General features: G+C 39.0%; 1 protein-coding gene across 4 annotated transcripts in view; it reads right to left on the bottom strand.

The window, feature by feature from the left end:
• Positions 1–23,192, bottom strand: part of LOC140359066 (kinesin-like protein KIF13B) — a 48,494-nt gene that overhangs the window by 8,645 nt on the left and 16,657 nt on the right. For 3 of the 4 annotated variants that reach the window (XM_072443963.1, XM_072443944.1, XM_072443951.1), the window contains 26 exons: positions 22,424–22,636; positions 21,630–21,740; positions 21,406–21,540; positions 20,463–20,593; positions 19,770–19,856; positions 18,266–18,453; positions 17,276–17,504; positions 16,744–16,906; positions 16,143–16,289; positions 15,498–15,647; positions 14,720–14,842; positions 14,132–14,305; positions 13,076–13,233; positions 12,563–12,695; positions 11,693–11,839; positions 11,572–11,601; positions 10,620–10,719; positions 9,932–10,058; positions 7,216–7,271; positions 6,629–6,747; positions 5,504–5,680; positions 4,779–4,871; positions 3,172–3,324; positions 2,491–2,568; positions 1,971–2,027; positions 748–892 (listed from right to left, as the gene is read on the bottom strand). In XM_072443963.1, the coding sequence (XP_072300064.1) occupies positions 748–892; positions 1,971–2,027; positions 2,491–2,568; positions 3,172–3,324; positions 4,779–4,871; positions 5,504–5,680; positions 6,629–6,747; positions 7,216–7,271; positions 9,932–10,058; positions 10,620–10,719; positions 11,572–11,601; positions 11,693–11,839; positions 12,563–12,695; positions 13,076–13,233; positions 14,132–14,305; positions 14,720–14,842; positions 15,498–15,647; positions 16,143–16,289; positions 16,744–16,906; positions 17,276–17,504; positions 18,266–18,453; positions 19,770–19,856; positions 20,463–20,593; positions 21,406–21,540; positions 21,630–21,740; positions 22,424–22,636 (3,424 nt within the window). The remainder of the gene's footprint in view (positions 1–747; positions 893–1,970; positions 2,028–2,490; positions 2,569–3,171; positions 3,325–4,778; positions 4,872–5,503; positions 5,681–6,628; positions 6,748–7,215; positions 7,272–9,931; positions 10,059–10,619; positions 10,720–11,571; positions 11,602–11,692; positions 11,840–12,562; positions 12,696–13,075; positions 13,234–14,131; positions 14,306–14,719; positions 14,843–15,497; positions 15,648–16,142; positions 16,290–16,743; positions 16,907–17,275; positions 17,505–18,265; positions 18,454–19,769; positions 19,857–20,462; positions 20,594–21,405; positions 21,541–21,629; positions 21,741–22,423; positions 22,637–23,192) is intronic. The other variant, XM_072443956.1, reaches the window with a different exon arrangement.

The following is a 23,192-nucleotide window of genomic DNA, read 5'->3' on the forward strand; positions in this document are numbered from 1 at the left end:
AGCCACGTCACGGAGGAAATTCAGAATGTTTTTGACTCTGAGGAAGAGGACTTAAAATTCACCAAACTAGCGTGAATGAAGCTAAATGTAACTCCAAGTATGTTAGTGATGAGGGAACAATATTAGAATAAACTAAAAAATAATAAGCTCAAAAACTTAACTATCTTTAAGGTGAATAAGAAAATGAAGAATTTCATAGAGATCGGTGTTACAAATCATAAAATAAAAGCTAAGGACAAAATCAGCAATGTTTAAGTCAAGCAGGAAAAACACAGAACAAATAAAATACTTAAATACAGAAAAAGATGTGGATAATGCTGCAGAAAATTTCATGTAACTATAGCTTTAATGAATAAAATTATCCTGTAAAGAGAAATCAGAGCAAATTGTCACGTTAGAGAGTCACACAGTGTTGCCATGTATCACATAATCAGAATGTCCAGGTTGTCTCACACTTGTGGACCTTAGGCTGCACTGCATGGGACAAATGTTTAGACTGATTGGAAACTGATTGCCTCTTGGAAACTGAAATGACATACTTACTGACCAAATAATATTACTTAAAAAGAAGAAACAGAAATGTTTAATGTTGAAATTGTCATTGTAATGCCACATTATTAGTTCAGAAGTTATTCAGACGTAACTTAAACAGAACTGATTACAGGACGTTATTTCTGAGTTACATAAACCAGGTAAACGTAGTAGACGATTGGATTGTTCATTTGTACAATCTAAAATAAATCTTACCCGTGTCTGTGTGGAGGCTCCGGGTCAGCGAGGCAGAGCTGGAGCTGAAGCTGAAGCTGGAGCGAGCAGGAGGAGCAGCAGGAGGAGCAGGAGCAGGTTTGGCTGGAGAAGGCGTCAGCGACAGATCCTGGTGACTCTCCCAACCCTACAGTGTTCCAGAACAACAGTGAGACAATATTATGCCAGTCCAACAGAAATGTGTTAAATCATGACTTTAAATATATTAATTAACTAGTTTATCGGTTCATATTTCTGTCTCTTAAAGGTCCCATATCATACTAAATCAACTTTTCAGAGCTTTTAACCTTCTTACAGTGCTATTGGTACCTCATATATTTGATTGATTCCATAGTCTTTAGCTAGAGAACAGTCTCTATCCTTCTCCTCGGATCAGCAGACAAATGGGGGCTACCCTCACCCCCGGGTGAGTTGCGCAGCACGAAGCTCGCTTCTCTGTTTCAGCCCATCCTCCAGTAAGCACTCTGTACCTGTAACACGCCCCCCGCGCTCGAGAGGAACCACGGCTATTTAGGCACAGTTAGCTTCAAACGCTACTTCTTTTGTTCCAGCGCTGCTGCCGCTGACATGTGCCGCTGTGTCATGCTCTGCGTGGCGGCGCACGCCTCTGTTTACACCGCGGATCTATTATATTATCGGTTTACACCCCCAGCGGGTCCAAGATATGGGTGATATTTCATAACTATTACACTTCACACACATCAAATATACCCTTAGGGTAGACTACGAAACGGGAAAAATAGCATGATATGGGATCTTTAAATGTTTATGTTCCTGGATTTGTTTACCGTGTTCACTCTGAACAGAATCCTACTTTTCAAACATTCATTCAACTCTTCATCTCTCGTTAAGTGCAGTGTTTTTTTTTACATCGTGGAGCAAAATTATGGAATGAATATGGTGACTATAAAGTAGAAAATTAAATTAAATCAGAATATTAATCAAAATACTAATATGTACATATACTTCTGATCTGATCAGCAATAGACTTTGGAAAAAATGAATTAAATATGTAAAACATTTTTCTCTTTACTGTAAAAACAGTGCTTTTCTGTCAATTTGAGCTTGATAAATAAATGATTAATTGCAGGTGTTTCTGTCCCGCTGCATCACATTAGTTTATATAAACTTTTGCTTTTATTAAATACAAATGCACTGATGGAAAAGGTTAAGGCCTTCTACTGCTTTCAGAGAGTTAGTCTCACCTTGAGGCCGTTAAGTTTGTGAGTGGATGAGTACAGGTCCAAGGAACTGGAGGAAAGCTGCACAGCCAAAGGTTAGTGAGGTAAAACTGGTTAGTAAATCGTTAGTAGTGTCGTTAATAGGCATTAGGTTGCATTCAAGTCATGTATTATTACTTGCTGAAAATGAGATTGAGAGCAGGAACATAGACACAAGCTGAAGCAAAATGTAAACTTGTTTAAATTTAGATATGAGTTTATGACCGATTCACAGTTATTTTTCATCCCATTGGTATAATTGTTGGGATTAGATGGCACAACAGAAAATCCATCTTAAATATGCTTTCAAAACTAACATTTATCAGTCTCTAAATTCAGGTAATTCTAATTATTCATTTAGACAGACTCCTGCCCTCCATATTTAAAAAAATATATGTATGCAACCTACTCCCAGAATAGACGACACGCGTTAAAGAGCTTAGGTTCGGTATTAGTTGCCACACACATATTTAAACACTCTTAAATAAATCTAAAGATGTCTGACCTGGTTGACACTTGGGGAGCTCAGGCTGTGTCTCTGCACTTTTCCTCTGACGGCCAGCTGCTCCCTCACAGCAACTTCCTGCGCACAAAACAAATGTTTAAAGCTAAAGACAACCAGGAGAGCAGGAGAGTATAGCCCACACACATCATCACAAAATATGTCCTTTATTCACCTCACACCCACTAAATATGGTAATCATATTTTGTTTTAAAGAAACGTCCCAACATAAATCTGTGTCAACATCCTCTTAACCATTATCACTGATCAGCAGAAAACATTCAAAGGCTTACTCTTTGTCAAGCAGTGTTTTTCAAAATTAAAATGCCTTTTAGTACAGTAAAAGTATAATTCTATCCATATAAATCAAAAAGATTTAGGCACAAAAGAAAGAGACAAAAGTCATAAATCTAATCAAGATTGATTTACTTAAATCTAGAAAAAAAACATCTGAATAATCTTTTTTAAAGACATTTCTACTAAGTAAATGCTAAAATAAGTGAGATAGTTTAACTTGTTTTAGGCAAAAATGTCCTTGAAATAAGTGTATTTTTCTAGTTTTAAGAAGGTGCAATGTTTGCTATTGGTTGTTTGTGAATTTGCTGTTTGGATGAATCTTTCTAAAATAGTGTCACATATCAGACTGTAGATCCGCGTCCTCTTTTCCCCCTGAGAGTCTCGGACCTGTCGGAGCCGGTCCAGAGTGAGGATGTTCTCCACGGCCAGGACACTGCGCAGATACTTCTCTATGGCCGCCTCGCTGTCCGCCGCGTCGTCCTCCTCGGCACTGGCGGCGAGTCGGGCCAGCATCTCCCTGTCCTCCGGCCCGTGGATGTCCTGAACACGACAAGAGGAACGTTAGAGACGCAGTCGACTCGATGCCGGGATGTGAGAATTAAAGCAAGAGGAAACGTTAATTGTTGTTGTGATATGCAGAAAAATTGGAATGCTGTTCAGTCAAATCTATCAAAATGTATGAACAGAGCAGATTAAAAACAGACAAAGCTTAACAAAGTTCAGAACTGCATTTAAATTAAAAAAAAAAAAAAAGACAAAACAATGTCTGTCCAGAGTTACCAATTTCAAACACGTCCAGGAGCATTAACATTGGAGAAAAGAGTAGAATATGAACTGCTAAACTAATTCAAGAATTCTATGCATTTTAGAATAATTTATAGGTCTAAAATCTAAAAGCTTGAACATTTTCTTACATTTTTGGGGGGGATATTTTGTCATTTACAGAAGACATTCAAAATAAGTGCAGCTTTTGTGACTTGATAATTGCACTCCTCAAATACTGCAGCTCTAGAGAGAATAAACTTATTTCTGAAACGGAAATCACAATTACAAATGTTAAATGTAATGTGTAATAAATACAATTAAAGGCACAATGGATGATTTTTCGGCAATTTGAGAACGCAGGTGGAAGTGCACATGCCACTCCCCCGTGCGGACTGATACAACACACACGAGCGTTTTATTATTAGAGTAACGGAGAGCATCGCATCTCTCGTCTCCCGTAGATTTCTGTCCACTTCTGAGTCAGCTCGAACAGTCTTTCTCCGTCTTCATTTTGCCCCGTTCACTGAGGGAACTATATTATGATAGATCAATGCGCTTAGACACGCGGAAATGTGGGACGAGCCACACGCGGCTGCAGGTGAGCGGTAGGTGCGTTTTATGATTGATACGTGGCAGGACTAATCGGCCGTCAACACCAAGAGGAAATAAGACTCAGATTTATGCAAAAAAATCGTCCATTCAACCTTTAAGTTTCTGTCTATTCTTTAGTCCAGAATCCACTCTTAATCATCTCTTCAAAGAACAAATATTACGCATTATTTGTATTGTTATTATACTTTAAATTAACTCTTTAGCACATCTGCTTTGGCATCTCATGTTTTAGAACCTAAAATAATGCATTTAATATGAAGTAATGAGGGCTAATAGTAGTCAGGCTTTTTCCATGTCAGTTATTGAGTTAGCACAATCTACTGGCTGCAGAGGGAATTACAAAGAGGATTTAAACAAATGCTAGCTTTCCGCCAACAAATTTCACTAGCCTCAGAAAACACCAAAAACACAAGAGTGTTTTCTGAGGCTCAGAAAAGGGAGAGGATGAAACAAGATTCATCAAACAAACCTGAATGAAGCTAAATACAACGCCATTTGTAATTGATTGATTGAACAATGTTCAAAAACGCTCAAAAACGTGAACTTGTGCTTCATTTTGTGGTGTAAATTGTGAAAATGTAAAAAATGTAATTGTGTTTGAGCCGAGTGCTTCTCACCCCGGGGATGTTGGAGACGATCTCAAATGTGACTCCACAGCCGGGGATGGTGCTGCGCTGGGACATCCTCTTCAGGAGGCTCTGAGCAAAACCCTGTCACACACACACAAGCAAAACAGTGCTATGAATATTATTTACATATTTAAAAAAGCTCGCTGCTCATTTAGAGAAAGGAATTCACTTTTACATTTCATACAATTATTGTGTAATGTTTGAGGAAGGAAGATGTATTGTACGTATGATTGAATGATTGTAATTGTATGTATGATTATTGCATCAAATCACAAGAAACCTTGTGATTCTTTTTCTTTTTTTAAATCAATACCATGGCACCATCTGATATTAAAAACTGATATTAAAATTAGTATAAAAATAGATACTATTGGTCATTTAAAAAAAATGTATACAATAAATGGATGAATAAACTACAATTATTTTATATTACTTTAGTGGCAGGAGAAAAGATACAAACCTCACCAACAATCAAGAACTGAACCGACAGTAACAGACAAATGGAAAAACTATAACCGGATTTAATTTGAAAATGGAAACATTTTCAAGTGAGACTCTTATTTTCATTTAGATGCCGTGACTCTGTTTCTTTTAGTTTTGCTTGTGTTCTTTTTATTTAGGTTTTTGCGCTCTGGTTGCATTCTATATCGTTCTGTGTTTTATATCCTCTGTCGTCTCTACAGTCAAATACAGGCGTGCGTCTCGTCTCTGACCTGTCGCCCGGCGACGCTGACACAGATGCGTTTGCGCAGCACCAGCCTCATGTGGGCCGGGTGAGACAGCTGCACCACGGCCCTCACGGTCAGAAACACGCGCAGGTCTGGAGAACCCGCTCGGCTCAGCTCAGGGCAATCGTGAACCGTGGAGTCCCAGGACGCCTCCACCTTCACCTGCAACGCACAACACCACACGCACTTTTAAGTAACACATACGCTCTCTTATGATTATACTATCCACTTGTTCACAGTTAAACGCGTCCAGGAGAATTGACAAAAACACTGAAGTATAAATGGACAAACTAATGCATGAATCACACATATTTAACATGTTTGTACAGATGTAAAGCACAGGGTTTAAAGAATGTATGTGGAAAAAAATCTGCATATTCCATTGTTTGTGGAGGAAATTACAGTATTTCAAAAAGTGCAGCCTTTGAGGTTTGCTAATTGCATCCATTATAATTGCATTTTCTATTCAACTGCGATGAATCTTGCAGCCCTGACAGAGAGCACATGGAAATATAGAAAAGGTCCATAGCTGGGGTCATGATCCAATAGTGTCTTTAAGATTATACATAACACAGCACAAGACATATTGGATTAAACTTTAGAGAACTAGAATGACATGAGACAAACTAACTTGCACCGTTTATTTGACTGATATTACAGCGACAGTGACACTACCTGGTATCAGAAGGTTACCGCTACGGGATCTACTGGTGTTAAGTTATAAGAAAGACTCAATAAAACTTTGCACAGTTACCTGATTACACTTGAGAGTTGGCTAGAGAGAGGAAACATTAAAAACATTAAGGGCGTTGCTGTGCATTGACAATAATTTCCGGTGAGGTTATGTTGAAATTTGGCGTTTTGGTTCTCGAGATGAACTGAACGGTCACCAAAGCCTTCATCGTGACACAAAGCAGGTCAGTTGTGATTGTAGTACTTTTTTAAAACCGTAACAAGGCAGGCCATATTCAGCTCCTTTAAAGCTAGTTCTAAAAGTCAAGCTAGATGGATAATTCGACCCATCGACCCAGTTTTGCCCGGACAAAGATCAATTACTGGCAAGTGTACTGTCGAGGTTAATTGTGCTGCTTTATGAGGACAGCTCATTACCTTTGGTTCATAATGTTTGACGATGTGCAGGTCAAAGAACTCATCCTCGTCTTCTTCACTGAGCAAAGCGTCCAGACCCCCAGAGAGAGTAGCAGAGAGTCTGGACTGGAAATCATCCGCTGGCAGGAAACACAAAAACATACATGTAACGAGAGGATTCCACTATAATATGTGCCATTCACTTTGTGTTTGTAGCAGTCTGTACAGCAGTGTTTAGTCAGCGTGGGCTGATTTTTTTTTTTCCACCCACACCTTCAAATATTAGTATCAGTATCAGAAAAAAGTATTATTTTTTCTAAATTTGAATGAAATAGAAGAGCAATGAAGCTGAAGAAGATGCTCTATGTTCACAGAATCATCAAAAACGTACAAATATTTTTACTACAGCTGAAGTGAAACTGTAGTTAAGTTCACAAATGAATTAAAAAAAAATAAAAAAAACCTATGGAAGGTCCACAAATCAATTTGTGGACCTTCCATAGGTTTAAAAATCTTGACCTCACCTGAAAAAAATCTGCTTAAATAATAATCAAATCAACAGAATCCATATCGTACCATGTGTTTACAGTAGAAATTACATAACTTACCACTGAGATCCAGGAAGAGCACCGGGACGTGTGTTTCCATTCCCGGGACTGGAACCCTGAGGGAGACACTTTGTCAGACAGCAACTTTACGCCTTTAACACATCATTAACACGACACTCCAGCTGCTCGCGCACGGGGACAGGACTGAGCATCTCTCACTAAACAGCTCTGAACAGGCCAAACCTACAGATTATCACAGGTTTAATGTGGAAAATGTCACTTCTGTCTAAGGAATAAAGTCTGGCGGTAATGCAACACTCGGATGTCAACCGCCATAAAACAACAACAACAACAACAACTTCTGTCTGATGTACGTGTCATAAAACCAAACAATATAAAGCCTTGACCAGGGCCGGCCCAAGCCTTCAGGGGGCCCTAAGCGAAAACATTTTTGGGGGCCCCTCACCACGTCATCAGAATCAGTTTTATTGCCATTGTCAGTGAACAATTCACATATGGGAACTTTCTTCAACGCAAACAAAGCGCACCAAAACTCCAGGGCATCTGTTTGCCAGTTAGTTTATTCTCAGCACCTCACAAGCTCAAATATTGATAACTTAAATCCCACAATGCAACTTGGTATTCCCAGATATGTTTTTGGGCGTATTTGTGGGCGTTAAAGGTCGACAGCCACATTAGCACATTAGTTTAAATTAATGAACAGGGGGGGTCTGGGGGCCCTCCCCCAGAAATTTTCAGACCTTTTTGGGTCTTCTGCTGCATTTTAATGTGGTCCAGCCGGCTAAAGTAAGAGTAAAATGTTGAGGTTGTAATGCTATAAAATGATGATGTGATGAAACTGTGCCAGGAGAAAATGACTAAAGCCAGTTATTAATACATTAGTGTACTTAATTACTCAATACAATATTGGCTATGAAAAATAATTATGGTCAAATTGATTAATTTTAACTGAAAATGTAAAAGTTATCCTTACTAATTTATCTTTTACTGCTCCCAACCTTTTTGCCAAAGTGACAAAACAAGTCATATTAAATTAAACAAATGGCATAAGCATTGCTTGATAACACTCATAAAGCTACACAGTGCAAAAATGTTAATTCCCAGAGAATGAACAGAACGAGAAGTGAAGATCCAAACCTAGCTATAGTGAAGAGACTGCGTTTCTGCAACTTTAGTATTATTCTATAACAGATGTAATTTTAATATGTCTGGTTATTTTTCACTATCAATTTATTATAATTTATAACAAATAGTCTAATGATGCTTTTTAAATAAATTGAAATGTTTTATTGCTCTATTAAAAGTTAATTACAATATAAATGTTTGTTTTGATCTGAACATCACACACTGGACTCCTGCATGAAACAATGCTGCGATGTGATTGGCTGATGGACCTTACGTGCATAAACCTTTACGTTCCTCTCATTCCACTTTAAGAAGTCAAAGTAAAACAGACATCACGAGTCACGATTGATCTCACACATGGTGATGTGAGAGAGAGGGGACGCAAACTTAAACCCGCTCATCTCTGACTGAGGCTGCACAGGGGCCCGGGACAGGGGCCGCACACTGTTCACTCCAAAGTCTCACGTCAGAGGTTCTGGACGAGACGGCGCTCGTCTGGACCGGATCTCCGCCTCTTAGTGACCCGGGGCATAGACGCCACCTCACCGGCCTCACCTGCAGCTCACACCACCGGGCTGGTGTAAATGTGAAGCTTATTATCTTTCATTCAGACAGATTATTATGCGCGGGGCAGAGCTCTCGTCGCCTCCAGCCTGAGCGAACTAACGTGACAGAATCGTGTTGTTTCAAACAGCAGCATTAACCGTCTCTTTGTAAGAGAAGTTCACTACCTGGAGAGTGTTGTTGAGTTTGCAGTTTCTTTACATCGTCAAGAAGTTTCTTCTTTCGTTTTTCGGCATCGGGGGGATATATTCCTCTGAACATGAGGACCACGCAGGGACCACGTTCTGTTGTGTTTATGTTTTGCTCTCGAGCTCCTCGCGCACAATGAAGTTGACCAATCAGCGCAGGTTTGGTGTCTTGGTTGCCAGATTGTCATTACAAATAAATGCGGTTTGTGCGTTATGTTACCGCTGTGTGCGCTGCCGCGCCAGCAGCGCTACTACACTAGTGGCGCACGCTGCGCTTGCACTTCGCATAAAACGGGTTGCCAGATTGGGGGCCCTATTAACGCCTCGGGGCTGCTTAGTTCGCTTATAGGCTGGGCCGGCCCTGGCCTTGACAACAACAGGGGTGGGTGATCTTGACAAATAAATAAAAATAAATAAAAATAAATAAAAATAAATAAAATAAATAAAATAAATAAAATAAATAAAATAAATAAAATAAATAAAATAAATAAAATAAATAAAATAAATAAAATAAATAAAATAAATAAAATAAAATAAAAGTCAGCATGTTCCTCCAAAGTCTGAAGTCCAGACGCACTACCATAGATAGAACTCTGCAAGTCTTTTTCTTTTTTACCATTTTGTGTCCAATTATCAAACACTAGATTTGTCAAACTTTGCATACTTTCAAAAACAACAATTAACAAAAGTGACACTTAAGGACATATTTGTCCTTCCAGTTATCACTAACTAACTGCTATACTAAACAAGGATTAACACAAAAAGGACAAACATTTAGCAGCTATTGGAGCTACAGACAGAGGACTGCTTTCAGAGATAGTGCCACTTTAAGTACATGGGTTGTTTTCTCTTAAAACAGGATGAACCGTGTCACTGACCTCTCGACTGGGGCTCCCGGGATGCCGCTCCCCGCAGACGGGACCAGCACGGCGTTCCTCTCCTCAGTGAGGGTCAGACGACACTCCAGCAGCTGAGACTCTCTCTCCACATCGTCCTCTGATTTATCTGAACACAGCAGATCACACCATCACTTCCTCTGTAGCAGGAAAAAGACTGGCGAGGTTTTCATGTGGAAACAAAAATAGTTTAAATCTGCTCCTAAAGATGTTTTATTATGTCATAGATTTCTCTCTACATTTTGACTGAACATACTGAAGGATTTGTTGATCTCTTATTCTAAGTTTTAAATCTAAAAAATGAGGCGAAATAAGAATTTTTAGGCCAATTTTCAGTCAAATCTATTCTACTCAAAAACAACAGTAAATAAGATATCAAAATCCCCTCAGTGCATTCTTTTGTAACTAATATATAAACAATATGAAACAAGAAATTTAAATCTGACTGTCCATTTTTCAGATTTATATGTGCCAAATATAAATATGAAATATCAAAGATAACATTGCATGATTAAATTAAATTGTTTCTTACAATTTAGGAGAAATTTCAAATGACATCTTTAAATATTTTTTCCCCCCTATTCACCTGCAGTGTCTGGCCTTAAAACAAGTGTCTGTAATCTTTCTCAAAGGGGACTAAAGTCTAGGGCCCTGACAGTCCTGAGTTTACCTGGTTTGGAGACGATCTTCTGCAGCTGCTGGTCCAGGTATTCTTGTCTTTGAGTCAAAATGAAGAGCCACTGCTGCCTCATGCGCTCCAGATCCACCTCCTGAACAACAGCGAGAGAATCACCAATCAAATCTGTGAGCGATTCACCCGTACGGCTCTGTCCATGGCCGACACTGATACTGAGTGTTTGAAATCCAGAGAAACCATTGGCTGATCAGCTGCAGGGCAAATGTTATCATTCTTTACAAATGTCATTAAAATAGAGTACAAACACAGCTCTGTTTTATCACACACCTTTAAGAGAGAAGTGTCGTCACCCTTGATTCTTACTAGAATGTAAAAACATTTATTTGTATTCTTTAGTAAACAAGTCGTCCAAAGCAAATTATCCACCTCTGCAAACATGGATTGAAACCAGACATTACATTATTTTTTGTTTCCCTTTAATGCATGTTTTATGATGCACTAATACACGTTTTATTAGGCACACTATTTCATACTGCCTTTGTTTGGAATGTTTATATACTGGTGAGTCACAGATGTATTTCTACCTTTGATTAGCTCTATATTGTGATAGAATGAGGAAACACCATTTTTAGGTTCATCCATAATCATTACTCACGTAAAACTAAAAAACTAACTAAAAAAATATTATTGAGACCATTTTAGAAGCTAAATTTGGTCTTCTTTTAGTATTTAACATCTAGTCCTAGTTGTTGTAACAATATAAAAAAAAGATTGTCATTCAGAAAGTTTGATTTCATAAAGTTGATCAAAAACTTGAGGAACAGTGATGTGAAAATGAAAGATTTCACTGTTGCTTGGTCTCAGTAATCATGAAACAAAAATCATAACAATACATTTGATCTTGTGACATCCTTATTTCAACATGGTAGTAAGTCACAAAATATAGCTTCATCTATTCATGTTCCAGGAGTTAGATGATACTTACTTGGTAGCTGTCCATATCTTCATTTTCACCCTGAAATAAACCAGTATCTTCGATTAGCATCACTTCAAATCGCCCTGCTCGTCGTTATATTCCCTCAAAGTGAATGTTCCGGAGATCTTACCCAGTGGGCCTCTGCAGCTCTGGACGGAGGAGCCTGACGGACTTTGACGTCGCCGATGGAAACGCAGACGACGGAGGCGGTGATCAGAGGCATGGTCCCAGAGTCCGGGACGGAGCGCACCTCCACCTGCACGCGACGGGACTGGCCCTGCAGTTTACACAACAGAGAAAACAAGGATGAACCACACGGATTTCAAAACAGGATTTCAGCGCAAGAAATAGGACTTTAAATCAGGAGAAAGTACTTTAAGTGGGACTACACAACAGGAAAAGACTAAAAAAGGAAGGAACAACTGCAAAAATCTTAAAATAAATGTTGAAGCAAGACTAAGTTAAGTAAATGTGATCCTGAATAAGAGCAAATATGTTGGACAAATATGTAGAGGGTACATTAATATACAGTGTGTAATATGTGTACTTAAAACTGCTGGTTTGCTGGGTGCAGTGCCTTTATCACGCTTCTTATTTGTCTTGCATATTCTTATTTTTACTACAACCGTTTCAACACATTTCCCCCGCTGTGGCACAAAACACGTTTAAAAAAAGGAGAGATTATGTGTGAAATGAACTTTTAAAAGGCTGGTAATGGTCAATAACACGCTCATAATTGTGTTTGAGTGATTCATATACGTCTGGTGAATCATTATTGTCCTGCAGTATGATACACAACACCACAGCTTTGTTTTATTTATTCTTTTATATTTTCAAAAAAATGTGATACATGTAGGGTTCAGCAGTAGACATTTAAGTTATCTTTGTTGTGATAACTTTTACCGTTTTGAACAGGAAGTCAATGAATGCGCCTTAACGATTAAGTGGTTTGTGTTTTAAAACGAACTACGTACTGCTAGGTCTGGTTACCAAGTCGTACCTGTCTGAGCTGGAACACGCCCCCGGTGCGCACGTCTTTAGCTGGCGTGACCTCGACGGGCGTGAAGTCTCCGACGTCGTTCAGCTCCATCAGATGCACCCACAGCTCCAGTCGACGCGTCACCTCGCTCCACCTGGAGGGAAACGCACCGCTGTGAGGCCGAGTGTGACGTTTACAGGCAAGCTCAGGTAACGGACTGTGTTTCAGTTGGCTAGTTTTATGCCGGGTCGGTCGGGTTACGGCAAACAGACCTATTATTTTGCTCAGCCTTATTATTATATCTTTTATATTCAAATAGCTATGAGTAGCCAATCATTTGTGTCAGCCTTATTCAGAAACATGACCTGAGAGTACGTGGGCCTAATCGCCACATAAATAGAGTCAACATAAATAACTGTTCTCTTTGGATGTTCTTCATAAGTGCACACAGAAACAAATACGCCTGTCTGAACATTAACATAACCTCTTTGTTGGGCTGATCGCTCTGGCAGTGCTCTGTGTGTGTTCTCGTACCTCTCCCTCAGCGATCGAGTCTTGGCCTGAATGACGCCCAGGTCCCACAGAGCCAGGTTCCTGCGGTGATTTGCCTGTTTGTGTCCGTACACTTCAATGGCCACAGCGCCTTCAGACAGATACTCCACAAAGTCCTCCGACGCAGAGACGGCCAGCTCCTTCAAGCACAGACAAGAGAACATCAATGTCAAGGCAGCAAACGTCATGTCAAGGCAAACGTCATGCTAGCAACAAAAGCAGGACTGACTGACTCGCTTTGTTTTTGCAGAATGCTTGCTTTACAATCGCTGAGGCTAATGAATATCAAAATTATATATATATATATATATATATATATATATATATATATATATATATATATATATATATATATATATATATATATATATATATATATATATATATATATATATATATATATATATATATATATATATATATATATATATATATATATATACATACATACATACACACACACACACACACACACCATGGAAAGGCAGGTTAAAAACAACAAATTTTGTATAATTATGTTTAAAAAGTATCAATCTTATGTAAATTAACAGACTAAACTTTATGGATGTAAATGATGGAGAAAATTGTGACATAAAAAGTAAAATAACTTACGGTTGATGTATTATATAAAATGCATGATACAATTGTATTAGCAGACTAATTTCAGAGCTAAGCTGGACTAAAATTTTAAAGAATATCAGGAATTTGGTGTTTGCACTCATCTACTGGCAGCAGAGGAAATTCCCATGGAAAATAAAGAAAAGCTAGCTTGCCTTGTCATGCTAATGTAAGAACGCAGTTGTAATGAATGTTATTTGACGGCAGAAATGCTCGGGCAAGGATTTTTGGACTTTTGGGAAAATTTAAACTTGTGAGGCTCAAGACGGTGCAAAGAAGATTAAGAAAGTGGATTAATTAAACGAGCGTGAATGAAGATTAATAAACCTCCAGCTGTGTTTCTGATGAAGGAACATCCTTTAAGAATCACGCTAAACCGGAGCTAATCCAACTTTCTTGTTAAACGCATCTCAGTCCGACCTTGGCGCTGTCGAAGACCACGGTGCACTGGGGGTCTCGGGAGGCGGAGTGCGAGCCGGGGGAGGCCATCTCAGGGGCCACAAACACGGGCTCCTCTTGGCCCCAGAAGTGGTACTGGCAGAACACAAAGTTGGACAGATGTCGAGGGAGTCCCGTGGCCTGCAGGAGCTTCACCTGGAACAAGACACAAAGAAATACATGGATTGGGGACAAAAAGGTAGATACAGCGTACAGTATCCAAGCACACACTGTCAGGTTTAACTCACAAATTATATGTTGCGTTAATGTTCCATCTTATTTTTATTCAAGCTGCAACACGTTTCTCAGATTATTTGTGCCGACAGGAAAGTGTGTCAGTTTTTGCCTCATGCCGAAGGACCCAGTAATTCAATTTACATGAACAACTAACAATTCCTAAATGTCTTTACATCAAAGGTTCTGCCATTTACTGTAAGTCTGCCTATTATCTCAGGGTGCGTTCACATTTACACCACATGAATAATGTGACTTAATGGAAAGTAAAGCCAGGACTAAACCCTATGACATGATGCGGGGGCACGATAACCCGACAAAGATCAGTTTTCTTACCACACAGTAGAGTCTGCGCTCCGGTGTTTCTCCTTCTGCGCTGCTCAGAGAGTCGTTCTGAGCCGAGCTGTCCTCTGAACTCTCTGTGCCTCTCCACATCTCCACATGCAGGCGACCGGACACCTGGAAAACAACCACGGATCACAACCACGGATCACAGCGGTTAATGTGACAAACAAGGGCTTTATTCTGCACCATAATATAAGTAAGAAACAATGACCCTGCGTTTCCCAATTGACCCAGATTTGAATCCAATACAATTTATGTAATATAAATGTCACTTAGTGCCTCTGCGGGTCAAAAAGCTTCGGATTACTGATTAAATTAGTGACTTTGATACGTTTATGACAATACAAAAGCATTAAGTATAATTTGTTTTTGTCCAGCTTGTTTTTAAACGGTAGGGACAAAAATAGTCAATAGACTCAACACGGCAATTACCAAATCTTTTTCATTTTAAACATTATACAATCCAGTACTTGCTAATGCTTTATATTTTAGACTATATATTATGTCTGTGGAGAGTAGCTTTCAAGCTCTTTATTCAATACATTTTCTATTTGGTTATTGCTTCCATTTATTTCTCAAGCATCAATCCAATTTGGTACAGTTTTTCTATAATTGGGAAAAAATATATCAGCAAAATCTCCTGTTATTCCAATTTACTGTCCAGTTTGTTTTTAGAAAGTCCAGCATATTTTATGTCATATAAAACAGGGCAATCAAAAAGCCAGTTTCTCATGATGGGGTTTTTTACAGTGGGTGCATGTTGGTTTACCTCCCCCTTCTGGTTGATGATGGGCACTGCATACTGTAGCTTTACGTCGTAGAAGAGACAGGCTAGAAACACGTTGGCGACTCCGATCAGACTGTGGTTCTCCTGCTCGTCGAAGAACGGGTCGGCGCGTTTGAAATACGAGCGCATCATCTGAGGATAAGGACGAGATATTAAAAGGTTCTGTGTCGGTTTTTGAACCGTGAGAGAAGAACGAGTTTCAGATTGAACCGTTCAGTCCATTTTCCTCGCTCTGATGATCTGGGGACAGACACTGGTAGTAAGTCAATTAGTCTAATCTACATTTTTCCTCCAAGTTTTATTTGCGTGAGACTAAACTAGAGCACATTCTAGTATTTATTATCACTTTCATAGATTTTAAAAAGGGGCACAATGTGGCTTTTCTGGTAGGTGATTAGCCGTCTCAAGACGGAGATAGAGATGTTGCAATTCCAGAAATGTTTCGTCAGTAAGTCTTTATAATAACTTCACGTTTAAAGCATGACAAAGACTTAATTCATGATGAACATGATGATAATGTCCCAACGCCTAACACCTTAATTATGTATTTAATTTGAACCCTCACTGAACTGTTTGTTCAATAATGTATTAAAGTCAAACTATATTTGTATGAAGAGTTGTACTGACTGGATTGTCTTCGTCAAAGTCCTTCCACTCCTGGTACAGCTCCCTCATGTCCACCAGCCTGTTCTCCATCTTCTCCAGGGCCCAGATCTGCTTCCCTTTGCCCTTACGACGCACCTGGATCGCCGGCTCGCTCAGGACCGCGTCACGCTACAAGATTGAACAGAATAAAAATGAATCCCACACATCGATCTACCAAACAACGCACTCAGCTCATTTCCATCTATGTTCATTTGCAAGACTTTTCTCTAGTCTAGTATAGTTTTGTTAGTATTATACTTGTAAATGCGTACGTTGTGTGCTCGTCTGTGTCTTTTATTTATTTTTGACATTAGATAAAGTGGATTAGAAATGGTCGTGAGTTCAAATCCCAAGTCTGACAATATAGTGCATGTCCTCCTTCTCTCTCACCCCCATTTCACACTGTCCTTTCCCGTCTAATCAAGCTTTTGGGCCGAAAAAATCTTAAAATTACAAAATAAGATACCTTTTTTTTTTTTTTTTAAAGATAGTATTAAAGTGATGTGGCTTTATGGAAAATGACATAGTGATTTGTAACATCAGTTGTTGGTGTGAGGTTTGCGCTTCCAGATAGTTCCTGTACCTTTCTGTTGGCGTCCAGATTGGCAGCGGGGATCTGCAGAGTGACCAGGTACTCCGTCCTCTTGTTCAGTTCTTCGGCGATGAATCCAGCCTCTTGAGCCAGAAGGTTTGCCCTCACGATCTGCTCTTTGAGGCGGCGCAGGCTCCGGGTCATCATCGCCTCTCTGAAAACAAAACATACAGAATCATGCTCAGTGCTCCCAACAGTGTGTGCACCTGAAGTGGTTCCACACATTTCCTGGCTGGTATTTTGATTGTATTAAGAAGGTATTCATAGGTTTTGACGCCGGGTTACAGAAGATTGAAAAAAAATTTAAAATTAGAATATTTGATTACGGAGCAGGTAAATTAATATTGTTCCTATGCAGATTGTTGTAAAAAAGCAAAGAAAAAAGGGCCCAAGCTAGAATGCTGTCGCCCTCAGAGGCAATCATTGTTGTGATTTTGGGCGTTACAAAAATAAATTTAATTGAACAATTCAATACATGTATCAAGACATGTATTGGAGTAGTAACATGTGCGTAGTTCCTCACCGGTCCTCACTCCAGCGCCGTGTGCGTCTCTCCGGGTTGCTGGTTGTCGAAGTGGCTGCAGTATTGGTGGGACTTCCCGGGTCGAGCAGATGTGAGGGTTTCTCTGGGTTGAGCCTCTTCCTGAGCTGCTGTAGCTCCTGCTCGTACATCACCCTCTGTCTCTCCAGAGCGCAGCGCTTCTCCTCCTCGTGCTGCCGCTCCAGCGTCTGCAACACCGACTGCAACGGGTCTGACCAATGCACAGAGTTTAATGTTTAAGTTTAATGTCCATGTTTTAGTTTCAATAGATGAAAGATAATATTTATTTATGTCCTATGAAAGAGGTGAACTGAGGGAAGTTTAGAGATTAAAAAGATGAAACTTTGATTAAAATGTTAAATATTTGGACTAAATGTCATTACAAAGGGATTTTCTATTTATATAAAGAAAACGTGGTGCAAGAGAACTAAATATAATTTGCGTTCAGCATACAGAATTTTTTTTTTTTAAGAGGAAGTATATAAAACTAATAGGTCTTTGTCTATGAAAAAGGAACCTTAAGAAACATTGATTTCCGAAATGAACTGATCGTTATTCAAATCAAAATATAAGAAACTAGGGCTGGAGAACTCTAGTATTGTATTTGAGATTAGATTTGCAATATAAGTTTAAAAAATAGCATTCTGTAAAGATTGCAAATTGTAAACAACTTCAAGATCAGGAGCTTTAATCTTTGAGAGAAAATTTAAATAATATGATAAAATGATAAAACGATCCCATACATTTCTGAAAATTCTGAAATTGTCAAAGATTTAGCTATAAATGCAAATTGAAATCTTTTTTACATTTTGATTAGTTAATTGCACCAACTTTATTGTGCAGCCCTATATTAAACCTCTTTCACAAATGCATCTTTGAATTTTGGAAATAAGACAAAAAAAAACAATCTATTCTTGCTATGACAGTCATGTTTAAATAAAATGGTACAATAATGATGACAAAGAGGCTGACCGTTGCTGCCCATGGCCTTCATCATGACCTCGGCCTGAGCAGACTCGTAGCTGAAGCTGCGTTCACTGGAGACGTCACTGAAGGTATCGTGGTCCACCTCCAGACGCTCCGCGCTCAGACCGGGTTTAGGGAGCGAGCTTTCCTCTCCCTCGGCCGCGCTGAGGGCTCTGTGTTTGGGGAGGTTGATCCTGTGTGGTCATTGTCAGAGAGAGGAAGTGTGTGTGAGAAACCGGAAGAAAACTGAAGTAGAACTGCACAAGTGGGAAAACATCTGATACAGGTAAAATACAGCGAAATAATACACTGCCTGTCACAAAAAATAAAAAAGGTTGCCAAAGATAAAAATGAGGTCACATGCTCTGATATTTCGCAGGACCGCCTTTAGCTCTGATTACAGCACACATTCACTGTGGCAATGTTTCAGTAAACTTCTGCTATATTAAAATATTTATTTCCATCTGGTGTTGCTTTCTTTTTCACCAGTTGATCTTGTATTGATGATGTGAGAGAGTGACCACTGCACAAAGCCTTCTCCAGCTCAAACACTCTCACTGGGGTTCAGATCTGGAGCAGATTAGGTTCTGCTTCTCCTTAGATGTTTTCTCTGCTTGATGCCACCGACGTCGTTTCCATGACCACGGGATTTGTCTTTCCACATCGTTTTTCCAGAAATGAGAAGCCACTCACTGCATCAGTTGGGTGTAAATAACGTGTTGCAGCTGAAAGATCATCACCCAAGCACAAGTTTTCCAGGAGGAGCCTCGCTTGATGTATTTGCTTAGTTGAATCCAAGAGGCAACTTTTTCTTGGACTGGCAGTGAACTGTCAGTGTCATTTTGTCACAATATCACATTTTAGTCTTACAGTTGTGAGCAAAAACATCAGGATTGGACGATTATTATCAATTACTGAGACCATTCCAAACAACAGCGAAACAATCAACAATTGTGAGCAGCTTAACAAAATTAAACTTTCTGAATGACAAAATAAAGGTAAAGTGACAGAAACAGCCTCTTTTTAGATTATACATTGATTTAAATAAGATTTTTGTTAAAGTTTTTGGGCCTTACAGTTGCATTGTAACCTGAATAATCACATGTATCAATTAACCCACTAATTTTGACATCCCTAATTGTGATGTGACATTATAGATTCAACTTATAAATAAGAAAATACCAATCTCTTTATGTTTTGAATAAATTAATCTGTTATAAACAAATTTTAATTTAAGGCTGAGATGACAACAAGATACCTGCCTGGTGTGTACAATTACATCGATCAAACACATTTCTTACTGCATAATATATGGGAAAGAAGGTGTGATTTACAATGGGATGTTCTTACTAAGAGACAGGTGAAAAAGACTGCAGACGGAAACTGGCCAGCTAGCTATAATTTGGTGCGGAACATCTATTTTTTTTACTATTTTAATGTCTTTGTAGATTTTCCCTTCAAGTAAAGACTAAAAACTGTCAGTAGAAACAGCAGAAGTAAAGATACAAACCTAAAGAAGTGGTTGTGTCCCCACAGGATCCGGTTTCCATGATGCAGCTGCACTGGACTGGTCACTACAGAGCCATTCACGCAGGTTCTACACAGACAAAATAGAGTTTGAGATGTCTACAAGATAGTTTAAGGGCAGATAGTTTTATTTATAGAGAAATATGCTATAAACTGCAGTATTACAGCAATGCAAGAGTTGTAAAATAAACGTATTCTCACACTATCAAACTATCAACAATAGATCATTTAAACTTGAAAATGTTTTAAAATAAATCACACCCATCAGGACAAATTAGATCTTTTCTGAATTGTTAGAGAACGCTGATCTAGTAAAGCTGAACAAGTATGAAACGACATTGTAAAATAAAGAAGCTGCAATCATTTTGTGTTGAAAATGTTGATATTGCGACCACACTAATAAAAAACATGAGCTGCTAAACATACAAAGCAGAATTAAACACTTCAGTGCTTAGTTAGCATCTGTAATGGGACACAGACGTAACTTATTCAACCCTCTACAGCTCAAATATTATCGCAGTACAAAAAAAACTCAAAAGCGCAAAGAAAAATGCACACACGATGAATATTGCTCCATTAAAATATTGTTCCAGCTGTCATAGACTGAAGGATAAGTGGATAGCGGGACTGTTGTGACATTAGCAAACATGTGCCTTTAGCAGACATGGGTCCATACCGGGCGTTGCGGTGAGGCGTCAGTACCACTGTGTTGTCGTTGTTGATGTCAATAACGCAGTGTTTAGCCTGAATGGCCATTCCACACAGCTGGATGTCCTGAGAATTAGCCGAGCCCACCCGAGTGTGATCCTGGGAGAACGGGAAATGTCAGAGAAAGAATTACAGGAACTGGATATGATCGTTTAATGCAACTCAAAACAATCTATGTGCTGAAACAAATGCAGTACTTCCAGAGGTCCGTTCTATGAAGCTGGATTAAAGAGTTAGCCAGTGAACGTTGGGGTTAAGTCTGGTTTAACGGGACTATATCTTTATGGTGAACTCGTAACCTGAAGAAGAGCACAAGATTCCTGCACGTATTATTTGACATCACGGCTCAGATTTTATAAAGAGGACTAACACGAGTACACGTTTAGCTTGTGCAGGTTATTTCAAGATAGAATAGGGTCATTGTTTAATCATATAAGTACACACCATTAAAATATGTCAAATGTAAATGAACAGCTCCTGAAAACAGAAAAACAGCTCCTCGTGCCCAGTGTTTAGTGCAGAGTCAGATGAGCCTGAACTCTACTCAGACACTGGGTTTGTATGATTAAAGGTGCTGTGAAGTGAAGTTATTTTACGTTTATAGCGCATTGTTGGTAAAATAATGGTAATATATTTTGGATTTTATAAGGCTGTTGTGTGCATTTTATTCCTTGTGTTGGTCTCTAGTACACAGATCTTTTCTATTGTTTTAGCTGGTGCTGATCCTTTGTTTTGAGTATGGAAAGCGTCTTGAAACAGACCAAATATGTTGGATTATCGACCTGCACACATCTTCTAAAAAACCTGGAGTTCTGTTTTGCGTCATTCGTAAAACATTAATACATGGTTAAATGCTCAAAAAGGAAATGCAGCGTAGTATAAATCCCTTTAACAAAGACTGTGTGCTGTACCTTGAGGTAGTAGACCAGCAGCTCATTGAGGGCGGGGTCGGCGTTGAGATTGACCAGGAAGCACTTGTCGTCGACGACCCTGATGCCCGAGGACTGCAGAGAGATGCCCAGGCTCTCCAGCTGCTTCTGACGCTCCTGCACCAGGCGCCGCAGATGGAAGCATTATTAGTATTACAGTGAACAGCGGCATCGCACAATCCGTACGAAACGCGTGCGACCACCACCTGAGCAATGGCCTCGGTTTTGTAGAGCTTCTCCTCCCAGGTCACCGTCATCTCCTGGATCAGTTTCTCAGACTCCTCCAGACGCTCCTTCAGCTCTGGAGCCTTCATGGACTGAAAAGGAAAAGAAAACATACATAAATAATTACAAAAAGTGTTTACAATAAAACATTTACCTATGGGGATTTGTTTGCAAAAAAAAGTCGCTTTCTGGACAATACAGACTTTAAAACACGTACAAAAAGACGTTTTATAACAAAGACAGTGACATTGTTACATAAAAATGTCAAAACAGAATAAACTATTTCTCATTTCCATCAATAATACACTTAATTCAGAAACTCCAAAAGTCCCCATAGTTTGACCTTTACTATACATTCATTGTGTGTATGATTCCTTATTGCACGTCTAAGTGTGTGTTCATGCATTTGTTTTCATTTCATTGACATTTTAGCTATAAATTCTACATGTTTTGTATTTGACAGTGTACTCATGAAAGTTTTATGAGTTTGTGAGTTTTCTCCCCTGTATAAATACATTTAAATGAATTAAAAATATATAAAACAACTCAACAGAAATAATTGTTTGTCGACGATTAAACTAAGAGTTTGTGACAGCCCTAATAAAAATACGATTTGACAAAGCACGGTTCATATATTTTATTTGATCATTATTTCTCAACTTGTTCTCCCTTTATTGAGTTTTTTGACCTTCTTTGTGTTGTTGAATAGTGCTCAAAAGAATCACTGATCAAACAGACTGGTTGATCTTATGTTATAATGACTCCACATTGGTACCTCGGCCTCAGTGAGCTGTTCCCGGAGCTTGTCCACCTCCTCCCTCAGCTCTCGGATGATCCTGGCGTTGGGGTCTTCGTTGACGACGGCGTGGTTCACGATGCTTTTGGCTCGGTCGGCGTACCTCAGCGTGGACAGAGTCTCGTCGTAGTTATCGGCCGCTGGGCTCACGGTGGCCACCATCGCAGTGCGGCTGTTCCCTCCCAGACTGTCCTGTAGGGGGCACACAAACATACAAACATGTTTATCTAGTATGGATTTATACATGTTTTTTAATACAAAGCCTAAAAGGTGGGTGAGATTGACAAAAATGAATATCTCAACATATTTTTAGAGCATCACGATAACAATATTCAGACGATATTATGTCCATCCAAAAGAAATGTGTTAAAACATGTCTTTAAACGTATTAGTTGAGGTTTAATCATCAGACAAATGTGAAATGTCTGTAAAATGAATCACAAAAGTGCAGAAATATCACCTTGCATATCTTCAAAAACAACTTTCACAATGTAATCTTCATTTTGATATATTTCCCGACTCAAAAAAGCTTTTCTTACAAACAGTTTTGTTTAATGATTTCACAATGAGAGAAACCTTAACAAGATTTCATATGTGCATCATAAACATTCATCAGTAGCAAAAAAGTTTAAAGCCAAATTGTTGAAATTGAGACCTGTTCCTTTATTGTCCTGATTAACCAATAACAAGTTTAACCAACACAAATTCCTGGTTTTATTCCAGGTTTTATGTCTTAATTAGACCTGAT

Source organism: Eucyclogobius newberryi, unplaced genomic scaffold, assembly GCF_026437365.1.
Source record: "Eucyclogobius newberryi isolate DKJ021-1_F unplaced genomic scaffold, fEucNew1.0.hap1 SCAF_1, whole genome shotgun sequence".
Taxonomy (NCBI): Eukaryota; Metazoa; Chordata; class Actinopteri; order Gobiiformes; family Gobiidae; genus Eucyclogobius; species Eucyclogobius newberryi.